The following is a 13,020-nucleotide window of genomic DNA, read 5'->3' as shown; positions in this document are numbered from 1 at the left end:
CCTTATGCTCAATTTCTTTTAACTGCATGTCATTTTTATGGATACGGTCCAGCACTGCCGACTGATTGGTTGGCTAGTGGGTGTGTGTTTCAGTGAGCGTGTTTTTTAGAATTACAACAGTAAAAGTTATGTTTTAATTATATTTGGTTACTTTTTCAAGTGTTGCCACTTCCTGAACTGGCTTGCTTAGTGGCAAATAAAGGGCCACCTACTGTCTATTGGTGTCCAGCTATTCGCCACAATTTGTTTGTATTTGATTTAGATCACAGTTATGTGTTAAAAGCTTGCAGTGGAGTGGAACACATGCACTGAAATGAGCTCAATTATTTTTGTTATCTATGGAATCAAACGAGCCACTATAAACAACATTTCCCCCAATCTTTCCCTGACTATATCTAGCCGAACATTCTCTCAATATCTATCCCTAAGAAACTGACAAGTGAGGCTTTGAGGAGTATCTGCAGCAGCACAAATATGCCATTCAACACAAGTCCCGCCCAAACATGACGCTTCTGCCCATACGGAACGCACGATTTCCCCTGACAATGTCCTAAAATGCGTTCCGTAGGCCCATGTACCATTTTCAGTGTCGCTTATCCCCGCGCTTCACACCTGTGTTTGTTTTTGGAGCCCAGTAGGGTGCGCTGTGACGCTAATTAGTACCTCGCTGCCGGTGCCCTTCCATTTCCAAATTGCCCGTCGTTGGTGTGGGGCCTTGGGAAAGAGTCATCTGAATTGTAGGTTACTTTCCTGGTCTGTCAGCGAGAGGGGGACAAGACTTGGTTTATTCCGACCCAGTTGGTCCTTACTCCGCGCCCCTGTGGGACACTCAGGTGAGGCTCGAGTTGGATGGCTCCAGGGAGGTCGCTTGCCTTTCCTTTTGCTGATTCTTGTCGGCTTATTCAAATTGTAGTTGGTTAGCATTACTTATTAAGGGCTATTTATATTTGTCGCCATGTCATTCATTCCCTGTTTATCCATGATGCTTGCTTGTTATGTTGCTCACGTCGTGTGTCTATCATATAAACCCACAGTGCACTAAATGTGTGTGGAGATGGATTATGGGGATGATTTATTTATAATACACAAAAGCTATGATTATCTTGTAAATTATATCCTTATAAACGGTGAGTTCTGATGTCATCAGTTATAAACGGTGAGTTCTGATGTCATTTCTGTCACATGACTTAATGAAACTTGTGTATTATAATAAATAAAGTACCCCCAGTTGCAAAATATGAGGAGATTAGAAGTTACCTCGGAGTTCCATGACCTGTATATTCGGCTTGGTGTTTTTATATGGTCATGGAAATCCTCGGTAATTTATACTATCCTTATATATTACAAGAGGGGTTACTTTATTCACTATATCTTACACAGGAAATAGAATCTGTCTGGCTATAAGGGAAACAGGGAGGAGAAGGGAGAATGTGACTCTCTCTCTCTCTCTCTCTCTCTCTCTCTCTCTCTCTCTCTATATATAGATATAGATATATATAGATATATATGTGTATAGTGAATCAAGTACCCCCTTTTGTAAAATATAAGGATATTATAAGTTACCGAGGAGTTTCATGACCATACGGCCTCGTGTTTTTATACAGGTCATGGAACTCTGAGGTAACTTCTAATATCCTCATGTTTTGCAACTGGGGGTACTTTATTTGTTATAATACACTAATTTCAGTGAGTCATGTGATAGAAATGACATCAGAACTCAGTTTATAACTGATGACATCAGAACTCAGTTTATAACTGATGACATCAGAACTCACCGTTTATAAGGATATAATTTACAAGATTTTCATAGCTTTTGTGTATTATAAATATATATATATATATATATATATATATATATATATATATATATATATATATATATATATATATATATATATTGCACTTCTATAGTGACCATAAGTTTTTTGCCTCTATGTCTCATCAAATAATTTATAGACTGCTAGAAACAGCCACTCTGCATAATCATTATTGAACTATAATGATGAGATGGAGTAAGACGTACATGGTGTAGGTTATAAATGGCCATGATTACTGGATTGGTAAAGCCAGTCCCATCAGTGGGATGTTCTTTCAGGGGCCCCCTTCATATCTCTGACTTCACATGTTTAAAATGAGATGCAGGGGGGCTTCTGCCTTCACATGCACTGGCTAGAACTGAAGTTGGTTGTGATTTTTAGATGGTGCAGCTCTGTTGAAAAATTGCTTTGGACTTAGCCAATTTCCAGATCCAGTTAAACGCTCTGCCAGTTATTTTAATCCTAATCACATATACTTAAATCTGTGCAGATTTTTAATTTCTTAATAGTGTTGGTTTCCTAAGAAAGTCATTAAACGTTAGAATTTCAGTGCTACGGCTCCAGATTAACGTGGTGCCTTGTGTTTGTACAGAGATGGAAAACTGTACTGAATGCTGAAAAGCAAAGACTTCTTTTTCTCCATTAGGCCACCTTTCAGGAATGCTTCCAGTGTAGACACACACACACAGTTTAAAAAAAAATAAAAAGGGGTGACTGTTATATGTGCAGCCTTTTGCAACCTTGCAGCATTTTGTCAGGAAATCCCACTATTGACCTTGTTACAGTAACCTAGATCACCTGTATAGTAACCTATATCACTTATTGTAAATAACTCTGTATACGCAATTCCAGGGGTCCCCCTTATTTGCACATTTAATATAACATCATAATTCTTACTATTCTTCCATTTTCCTTGCCAACTTTCTGATAGTGTCCTATATAATTCTGGGTACTCTTTATATAATGTCCTCAATTCTGCTCCTTACATGCTTGACTTTTCTAGACCAAAACCTTTCTTGTTGCTCCAAACATGTACTCCACTTCTACTGCAAGCATCAACTTTCTGCCACTCGCTCAAAGTGCCCTGTTTGAGGGTAACCACCTGCAAGCTGAGCATAAGATATTGTAAAATTTGTCTAAAGGTGTGCTTGGCCAAAGATCCACTAGCCAGTAGGGCACAATACACTGGGTTCTATGTCTGAATTCGGACTTGTCACCTACACCTAAAAAGCTGTATAATGAAAGTCCTTTATAAATTAAACACGAAACACATTCTTTTTTGTTCATTAAAACATCTATACCTGTTATAAAGGTGTTTAAATATCTGAGCTGTCAATCAAATTATCATCTGCCCCATCTCTATGCCTGAGGCGTAGAGGTGGGGCAGTCAATTACTTAAACTTTCCATTCATCTATTATTACATGTCACTATCCTCCTCACATTTCCCCTTTCCTCCTCAAGCTCTATAATTGTGTAGGGCACTGGGCATGGGTATTAGGTCCCCCATTCTCGTACAATCACAAGATTTTGGGGTAATGCACAATTTGTCTTAATAATATCCACAAAATGGCTCCTGCTTGCTTTGATTGTATGATTACAAGACTGGAGGACTGAAATTTAAACAATATTTATATTGTAAGTAAAGTTTATTTTGCTCAACTAACATGATCAAAAATAATTTGGAAATATTTCTTAGGGTGACTGCTCCCGTTTAATACTAGTTTTATAATGTACTAATCATTATTTGCCACTTAGCTCAACACTGCATTATGCAACCACTCTCTGTTTCCTACAACATTATAAAGAATAAGTAGGGTAAGCATTGATGACATTAGAATGTATTTGGCGGGCAGCACTTTACATTAAACCACTACTCAGAACAAAAAAGAGCATTTGTGTTTCCTTTACAGTTTTATTTTCCTTTTCCTACAGACTTATTGGACACCCCAGGGATCTCCTCTTCCTGTACCTGTGTGGTTTGAATGAACAGGGAATCTGCTGTAAGTCCTGTATCAATAAGTAACTATTAGGTGTTGTTTATGTAGCTGGAATGCAATGATCAGAATGCAGGTGGATATTGCATTCAAACACGTTCTTGACAGATGTTCCCTCAAATGTTTATCCAGAAGGTAACAACAAGTGCATCTTCACCCAACTCCTTATGTGCTGTATTCAAGGGGGTTTCTTTGGAAACTTAATTGAAAGGTCAGCTTTGTGAGTCCCACTTCAGTGATCACTGTAACGGGCTACTGATAATATGCTTTAAAATGAAGGAGCAATGCTTTCCCTTATGGAAAGTACTTCCAAGTACTAGGCAGCATTCAGCATGGCTATGCATTTGAAGTGCTAAAGCATAGTAAACAATGGGGGACATTTATAAACCCTAGGCAAATTTGCACCTGGGCAGTAACCCATGGCAACCAATCAAATTGTTTCTTTCATTGTTCAACGTGCAGCTGGCTAAAAAAAAAAAGCTAATCAGGAGGGGCGGAGCCTGACGCCATGCTGTAGAGACGCAGATGCCGAGAAGTTGGTACATCCCGATCAGTCAGGATTTATCCCTGGGAGGCAAACTACTGAAGCTATTCAAAGATTGATCAATATAATACATGATACCAATATCGCAAAATCCCTATTGTTAGTACTAATGTTGGACATTTATAAGGCATTTGACTCTGTTTCCTGGCTTTATCTGTTCAACGTTCTTCCCAGATTTAATATTTCAGGTCCCTTCCTAGATGGACTACGGGTTTTATATAATAATCCGTTTGCCACTGTCAAAATGTTTAATGTACCATCTTCAAGCTTTACCATCTATAGAGGCACAAGACAAGGGTGCCCACTCTCTCCACTTCTATTTGTGCTTTCTATAGAACCACTTGCATGGATGATACGTGAGGATAGTAACGTAAAGGGCTATGCCAAAGGTACAAAATCTTCTAAATTAGGCCTTTCTGCAGTTGACCTATGGCTTACACTTACTAATCCGTTAACCAGCCTCCACAATCTATTTCAAATATTGGATAAATTCCAGAAAATTTGAGGCTTAAAGGTCAATTTACATAAAACCGAGGCTATGCCGATTCATATTCCCTCACACCAAATTAAGTTATTACAACTGATTTTTCTGTCCCATGGAAACAGCATGCTGTGAAATACCTGGGAGTCAAAATAACTAAAAATTATAATACGTTGTACCAAGCCAATTTTCCTCCAATGATTCATCATTTGCAGACTAAGCTGACTGAATGGAATTCACTTACACTTTATTTGCTTGGTCGCATAACTCCTATTCATATGATAATTTTACCTAAACTTTTGTATTTATTCTGCGAGTTGCCTATTCCATTAGTGCATAAGGATATGGATAAATTACAACGTTCAACCCTACAGTTTTTATGGAACGGAAAGCGAAACCAGATAAATAGATCTACATTATATCGGTCCTTTGACCAAGGAGATCTTAAAGTACCCAATTTTGTACAATATTATAAGGCAGCCAGACTGGCCCAATCTATAGTCTGGCATGCAACACCCAACACAATACCATGGGTTGATTTTGAGAACTCTATCATCTCTCCGATTACAGCTTCGACGTTACTTTGGCTCATCAACCAAAAAAACAGTTTCTATTGCATAGATAACCCGATTATACGATTACTTTTACACATATGGAGTACAGTGAAACAGAAAATTCTACTGCATGAGACACACAGTAACATGCAATCAATTATAGGCAATCCTGACTTCCCCCCAGGACTAACAGTTTTATCTTATGCTTGGTTTGCGAATAATAACTTTCACACTATAAAAACTTGCTCACTCCCAGAGGATTTATTTCAAGAGCTCTTTTACAAGAATCTTATAGCATTCCTGATGCAGAATTGTACCGATATAATCAATTATCACACTTCTACAATCGACAGTCCTCCCTAAGACCAACTTTGGAAAGTTCCTTTTTTGAATCTAGATGTAGAAACCCTGAATGCACAGCTCGCACAATCTCTCTGATTTATGCTCCGTTAAATGCAACAGACCCTGATAATCCTCCACGATATACGCAGGGATGGGAAAGTGACCTTTACAATACGATATCGCCAGCAAAATGGAAGAGAATTTGGTATTCTATTCAACACCTCTCCCCCAATGTCGGTATTAGAGAAACGGCATATAAAGTCATTATTAGATGGTACACCACTCCTGTTCAAGAACAGAAGTATTTATTAACTTCTTCAGATACTTGCATTAGGAATTGCCAAGAGAGAGGGACATACCTTCATTCTTGGTGGACTTGTTCAATTGTGACTCAGATATGGGCCGATATCTTCCAGATGGCTTCACAAATTTTCAATATACAACTTTTACCAGATTTGGAGAATGCCTTACTATGCCTTCCCTCTAGGAAACTCACTAAGCTGCAGAATAAATTGCTATCAAAGATGGACAATTGCTTTAAATTGGTTATCCGGTGAAAGATACCCCTAAAATGTCCTTTTCAGCTCTCTAAGGCCCTGTATGGAGAGTTGTGCCCAATATAAAAAGCCAGTCTTTTGTGCAGTCTCCTGTGTTATGTAGTTTTTTAGTCACTTAATGTTGAAGTGAACACTGGGTCTGGTACAAGGTGAAGTTGTTTTGTTGCATGGTCCCCCTGCAATGCAAGTCAAGTTTTTTGAGGGTACACCACAGGACTACAAACCACTTTTCCCAGTCCTTGTTAAATTGTGAAGCCAAGAAATGATTTTGTCTTTCCTCAGAAATCACAGTGTTTAGGATAAGAGATTCTATTTGTCCTATCACCTCATCAGCATAGTTTCAATTTTTGTTACAATGGTTAAATAAATATTAGTTTTCTACAGTAATTGAATTCAGTTCTCAGTAAATGCTTCTTCTGTGTGCAGTTTGCCTCGCCATGAATGAACATCCAAAGAAAAGGAAAAGGAAGACTTCTTTCCCATCACGATATGCTGGGCAGGGTACCGCTGCTTCTTCTCCTGGTAAATTATTTATGGTTCAAAAGTATTTGTATTTCTAAACTGATTGCTGTTTTTTTTTTAGATTCAGTAAAAACATCTTTCCTGTGATAGTGACAAGAAGCCATAATAAGCTTATTGCAATTGCTTTAACAACAGCATGCATTTACGTTGCATTAGTTAAAGAAGTAGTTCACCTTTAAGTTAACTTTAGGTATGTTACAGAACGGCCAGTTCTAAGCAACTTTTCTATTGGTCATTATTATTTTTTTAATAGGTTTTTTTTAACTGATTTACCTTCTTCTGACCCTTTTCAGTCTTTAAAGGGAGTTTACTGAACCCATCTAAAAACAAATGCTCTTTAAGGCTACACATTTATAATTATTGCTACTTTTTATTACTTGGTTTTTCTATTCAGGCCCTATTGTATTCATATTCCAGTCTCTTTTTCAAATTAATGTACGGTTTTTAGGGTATTTTGGACCAACCAGATTTCTGAAATTGTAAACTTGAGAGTTGCTAAATAACTCAGAAACTACAAATAATAAAATAAAAGTTCAAATTAGTTAACGTCAAAGGTGTGCAACTTGTTTAACAATGATTGCAAGGTATTTTCTCATTTTTAGAAATGATAAGCAGATAGGACAAGAAGGATAGAAATGGTACTAGCTGTTCAGAGCATTTTGGAAAGCTGGTTTCTGCATAATATTTCACGTATCCCCTTCTTTTTAGGCATCACTATTATAGCAATATATGTGCCCTGGGGATTGAGTAAACAATACCTTGAGAGAGCCCAGAATATTTTAAAATATAAAAAATGCATATTCCTTCTGCTCAACCCTCGTGGTTAATATCCTGTGCTGTGATGACCCCCTCCTGGCCTCCCCCGCTGCTATTATTACCGGTTGTCTATTTGAAACATAATGATTTAACCATTTCGCTGCTGGAAGATTTTTTTACTTTAGTTTTTTAACTTCAGTTATGCCAGACAATTTAGGTTATTGCTACACAGTTTTTTTCTGTTTTTGCAGCTTAAGGATGGCTTGTTTCACCTGCATGGAGAGCTCCTTTGACTGCATGTTGTCTCTAATCCTCTAATCAACTCCAGTGCTTTTATCTGCTTCATTGATAATGACATAACGAAGGGATTGCCCACACCTGCCCATGAAATTGGATATTTTGAGCCCCTGAAATGAAGTGATTGTGTTATAAAAAGGATTTAGTTCCTCACATTTTTATGCAATCTTTTTGTTCAACCCACTGAGTTAAAGCTGAAAGTCTGTAGTTCAACTGCATCAGAGTTGTTTTATTTAAAATTAATTGTGGTAATGTACAGAACCAAAATTTGAAAAAAGTTGTCTCTGTCTCTAGTTTTATGGACCTTACTTAACAGCCACATAAGGCACTAGTCTTAAGGCAGGTGCACACTAACCAGATCATCCACTTTCTTCAGCCTGTTTTTTATGCAAGTGGAGGAAAGCTGGTCTACTGTCTTACTTTCTTTTGTTTAGCCCCATGGCAATGTCCAGTGTGGAGATACGCTGAGGAAAGTGGATGATCCCCTTTGTGTGTCCTTGCTCTTACAGTTCCATGAAGCAGGGAATTTACTGAGATGGAGTAATCAGATTACATCAAAACACTGCTGTTTTATGGTAATGCAGAGCAGATTTCTACAAACCTTGGTACAATGAGTACACCTTGTAGGACCACACAGGCTCAGAGTATACTTTCTTTCTAAATAATTAGATGAGCTTGATACATTTTTAAGTGTTCTGTGTCTTTAACATTATATGCTATTTGGTTACCTTACTGTTGTCTTGCCTATGGGTAGTCATTGGTATCCACAGCAGGAAACATATTAAAGATAATGAAGATTGGTGAACATTACAATTGCATAAAGAGATATATATATATATATATATATATATATATATATATATATATATATATATATATATATATATATATATATATATATATATATATATATATATATAAATATTGTATATAGTAAATATGCAGATATACAATATTTAATTGAATGGTGGTGAATCTTAATCAAACCTTTTAATTACAGATGTTACTGGGCCAGTGAAAACTACAGAAAACAATGGAATATTCTTTGATCACTGCTACAGTGTCTGTCCAATTGTACAAGTGGATCCCAAACCTACAGAAATTGAAGGTAAATTCCATATATTAAGTCTTTATTTCTGCTGATTAATAAGATGATGAAAAGCGGATATTTTGTTAGTTTGGCTGGCAAACAGATTGATCTACTCCCTCTCAACATAAAGGGGCACAACCATGAGCTCAGTCAAACCAACAACCACATAGTATTTTGAGCTGCAGGCTGATAATACACAGAATAGGAGTGCTAATATAAAAATCATGCAGAAAAAATAACAAGAACACAAGTTGCTTAGAATAGATTCATCTATAAAACTGTAAAAGCTAATATAAATGAGAAACTCCCTTAACTATTTGTTACACTACTCTGTGCAGTCCCAAAAGTCACTACAACTTTTTAAAGTTTAAGCAAATCAGTTTCCAAAAACTGTTCTACTTGCTAAACATTATATATAATTTAAACGCACGAAAAACCCATGAGTAATAAAATACACTAAGGGGCAGATTTGTCAAAATGTGAGAATAGAACACCCCTAAAAAAAACTCGCCCACTTTCTATTCATTCCTATGGGATTTTTAAAAGCATATTTATCAAATGGTTTAGTCTATTGCCCAGGAGCATAGTAACCAATAAGATGTTTAATTTTAACCAGGTTATTTTGTGTTACTGCTCCTGGGCAAATTTAGTTGTTTTTATTTCATATCCCCCATAAAGTTTTATTTTATATGGTGGGCCCCTTTAAAGGAGAATTCAATCTGTAGTTTAAAAAAACCCTCCCTCCTCCCCCCCAGCCTACCTGCCACATCCCCCACCCCCCGGCAAATGCCCCTAATTTTTTACTCATCTCTCTGTGCAGATTCTGGGAGCGGAGTTCACAGCAGCCATCTTCTTTTTCTCCGGTAATCTTCGTGTATTGACGGCATTTTCTGCGCATGCGCAATTGGAGTCCCGAACCACTTCGCATGTGCCGAAAAGTCACGAAAAAGACCGAACAAAGAATATGGTTGCCATGAACTCCGAGGGTAGGGGGGCGAGGTATTTCGGGTTGAATTTTCCTTTAATAAATTAACAAGGTTCTAGTTTAGCCATTTCTGTATGGCCCTGAAAAAGGTGAAAACATTAGATTGTACCTTGGTATGTTTGTAGAGAGCACAAAAAAACTTTATTTACAGTATCAGTTCGGCGATTGCCAAGTGAGTTTGGATTACATAGGTGTCCAGAACAGTAACTGCACTTTCAAGTCAACTTTGATAACAAATGACAGGAATGCTGGTTTAATTTTGAAGCATCATGTATGTTTGCTTACATGTCTGGTATTTCAGACATTGCTTGTTTATATTATTGTCTTGTTTTGTATTACAGAGGAACTTGGTGCTAATGTAGACCACACAGAAGTTTGTGATTCCCCAACAATAATTCCTCAGCCAGTTCATGAAGATGTCATAGTAGAGGTTCTCACAGAAGAGGCAGAGAGTGTTCCGTCGCCTGCTATTGAAGAAGAAATAAAAGACATCCCGCTTCAGATTAATGAAAGCCCAGAAAACAGTCCATCTTCTAATCTGACCACTCCACAAAAGTGGCCATTACTAAGGGCCAACAGTAGTGGCCTATTTCGATGTGAGCAGTGTGATTACAACAGCAAGTACTTCTCTGACCTAAAGCAGCACATGGTTCTGAAACACAAGTGTGCCGAGTCTCACATCTGCAAGGTGTGCAAACAAACCTTCTCGAGTGATGAATTACTGCTAGAACATGGCAAATTGCACGAGGAGGATCAGCTAGTCTGTAAACAGTGCGAATACAAGACCAGTTCCTTTGAAAGCCTGAATCAGCACGTGGCAGATGCTCACTTCAATGACTTCCTATACTGGTGTGAGCAGTGTGACTTGCAGTTTTGTACAAGCAGTGAACTCTACCTTCACTTTCAAGAGCACAGCTGTGACGAACAATACTTGTGTCAGTTCTGTGAGCATGAGACCAATGATCCAGAAGATCTGCACAGCCATGTTGTAAATGAACACACGTGCCGGCTAATAGAACTGAGCGACGCCTGTAACAATGGAGAACATGGGCAGTTCAGCCTTTTTAACAAAATTAGCTTTGATAAATCCAAAAACTTTTTCGTTTGCCAGGTGTGTGGCTTCAGCAGCCGGCTCCATACTAACGTGAATAGGCATGTAGCAATTGAGCACACGCGATTTTATCCACATGTTTGCGATGATTGTGGGAAAGGCTTTTCTGGCATGTTAGAATACAGTAAGCATTTAAATTTGCATTCTTCTGAAGGTGTCTATTTGTGCCAGTATTGTGAATATTCCACTGGTCAGCTGGATGATCTGAAAACTCACTTAGATTTCAGGCATTCTACAGATATGCCCCATAAATGCAGACAATGCCTACTGAGGTTTGGATCAGAAGAAAAACTTAAAAGCCATCTTCAGTCACATGAAAAAGCTTAATTGTGAAAGTGAGAATAAAGTCACTTGATGGAACAGCTGCCCCAAAGTAAATTGTTTCAGCTAATAGCTAATGATGCGTTGTGCACATTTACATATATTTAAAGGACCTGTAACGTCCTTTTAATAATTAGTTTGTATAGAACGAAAAAAAACCACCAAGCCATATGTAACTTTAAAATCGCAAAGTCTTATTAAAAAATAAGTTACTGAAATTCCTCTGGTGCTCCTCTTCAGAAAAGCAGACGGCGAGGATCCATTGTGTGGTGCTTGATTTCTCCTCCCTGGCTATCTCCTATAGAAGCATACATATTCTTCGGCACACCACTTACTTTTCCTTTTTTCTTTAGGGTGCATTCAACTCCTCCAGCTACTTCCAAGCCTGGTTTTCATACAACAATTCCCATAGGGAGGAAGCACACCAAACATATGATTTTGCCTTTTAGGACATTTATTCAGCAGTGTTGGCACTGCCAACACTGCTGAATAAATGTCCTAAAAGGCAAAATCATATGTTTGGTGTGCTTCCTCCCTATGGGAATTGTTATCTCCTATAGAAGACAGGGAGGAGAAATCGAGCACCGCATGATGGATCGTCGCCGTGTCGCCTTTTCTGAAGAGGTGTTACTTTAAAGGAACAGTAACACCATAAAATGTAAGTGTTTAAAAATATCATATACTGCTGCCTGTACTGATACATCTGTTCTGTTTGCTTCAGAAACACTACTTTAGTTAAGATAAACAAGCTGCTGTGTAGCAATGGCGGAAGTTGAAAAAAGGCTATATGGCACAGGTTAAATAGTGGATAACAGATAACACCATTATGTTCTACAGAGCTTATCTGCTGTGTAACCTGAACCTTTTATCCTTTGAACGGCTGCCCCCATGGCTACACAGCAGATTATTTATATAAACAATAGTAGTGTTTCTGAAGCAAACACAGCAGTTTTACCAGTGCAGGGCAACACTGCGTTATATTTTTATTACTTTAAAACACTTATATATTTTGTTACTGCTGCTTTAAATCTATCTTGAAACCTGCCACTGGTATGCACGCTGGTGTACATTGTGTATTGTAGTTCTTATTCCATGCAACAAACTGAATGTTATTGTGTTGATGAATTGTGTTAATTCATCTGACTTCCCCAGGAAGTTTAAAGTGATACTGACACTAAAAAACTACTTTTTAAGATATGAAAGTATATTAAAAGTTATCTATAGGTCACGTTGATTGTTTTTTGCTTAGAGGTTTGTTTTTGTAATTAATTGTTTGTTGAAATTCCTAAACCTGACTGTTTTGCCAACCTGACTGTCCCATCTCAGCCTGTCAGTTAGAGTTTCTAATGCTAATGGACTCCTGCTGCACAAATATGGCAGCCCCCTCATAGAGGAACATGGGGGATCAGACAGGTAATGTTAAAGCATTATTGCAAAGTTATAAGTTGCTTTCAAAGGCAATATTATAATAGATATAAAAAATTTAGCGTGTCGGTATTTCTTTTAGGATAAACGGTTTTCCGCTTGTAAACACTCCTGTCTTTTTAGGTGTTTAAATAGCTGTACTTTTAAGTAAGGTAAGAAAATCAAAGTAACTTTAAAAAAAGCAGCATTATGTAATTATATTTATGGATTTCTGCAATAATAT

General features: G+C 37.6%; 1 protein-coding gene across 5 annotated transcripts; it reads left to right on the top strand.

Moving 5' to 3' along the window:
* The first annotated feature begins 591 nt into the window (after positions 1-591).
* znf639.S (zinc finger protein 639 S homeolog) lies at positions 592-11,717 on the top strand. Of its 5 annotated transcripts, none has more exons than XM_018265688.2 (5): positions 592-833; positions 3,751-3,818; positions 6,717-6,808; positions 8,865-8,973; positions 10,282-11,717. In XM_018265688.2, the coding sequence occupies exons 3-5, from the start codon at positions 6,728-6,730 to the stop codon at positions 11,376-11,378; spliced, it is 1,287 nt and encodes a 428-aa protein (XP_018121177.1). In that variant the 5' UTR covers positions 592-833; positions 3,751-3,818; positions 6,717-6,727; the 3' UTR covers positions 11,379-11,717. The 5 variants fall into 5 exon arrangements, with proteins under 5 accessions (XP_018121177.1, XP_041420796.1, XP_018121178.1 ...); XM_041564862.1 differs by having other exon boundaries at positions 3,751-3,833; XM_018265689.2 differs by having other exon boundaries at positions 3,751-3,833; positions 6,717-6,812; positions 8,866-8,973.
* The last annotated feature ends 1,303 nt before the right edge of the window (positions 11,718-13,020 follow it).

Source organism: Xenopus laevis, chromosome 5S (genome assembly GCF_017654675.1).
Source record: "Xenopus laevis strain J_2021 chromosome 5S, Xenopus_laevis_v10.1, whole genome shotgun sequence".
Classification (NCBI taxonomy): Eukaryota; Metazoa; Chordata; class Amphibia; order Anura; family Pipidae; genus Xenopus; species Xenopus laevis.
The sequence above is the reverse complement of the archived record's forward strand: the minus strand, read 5'-3'. Positions and strand labels throughout refer to the sequence as shown.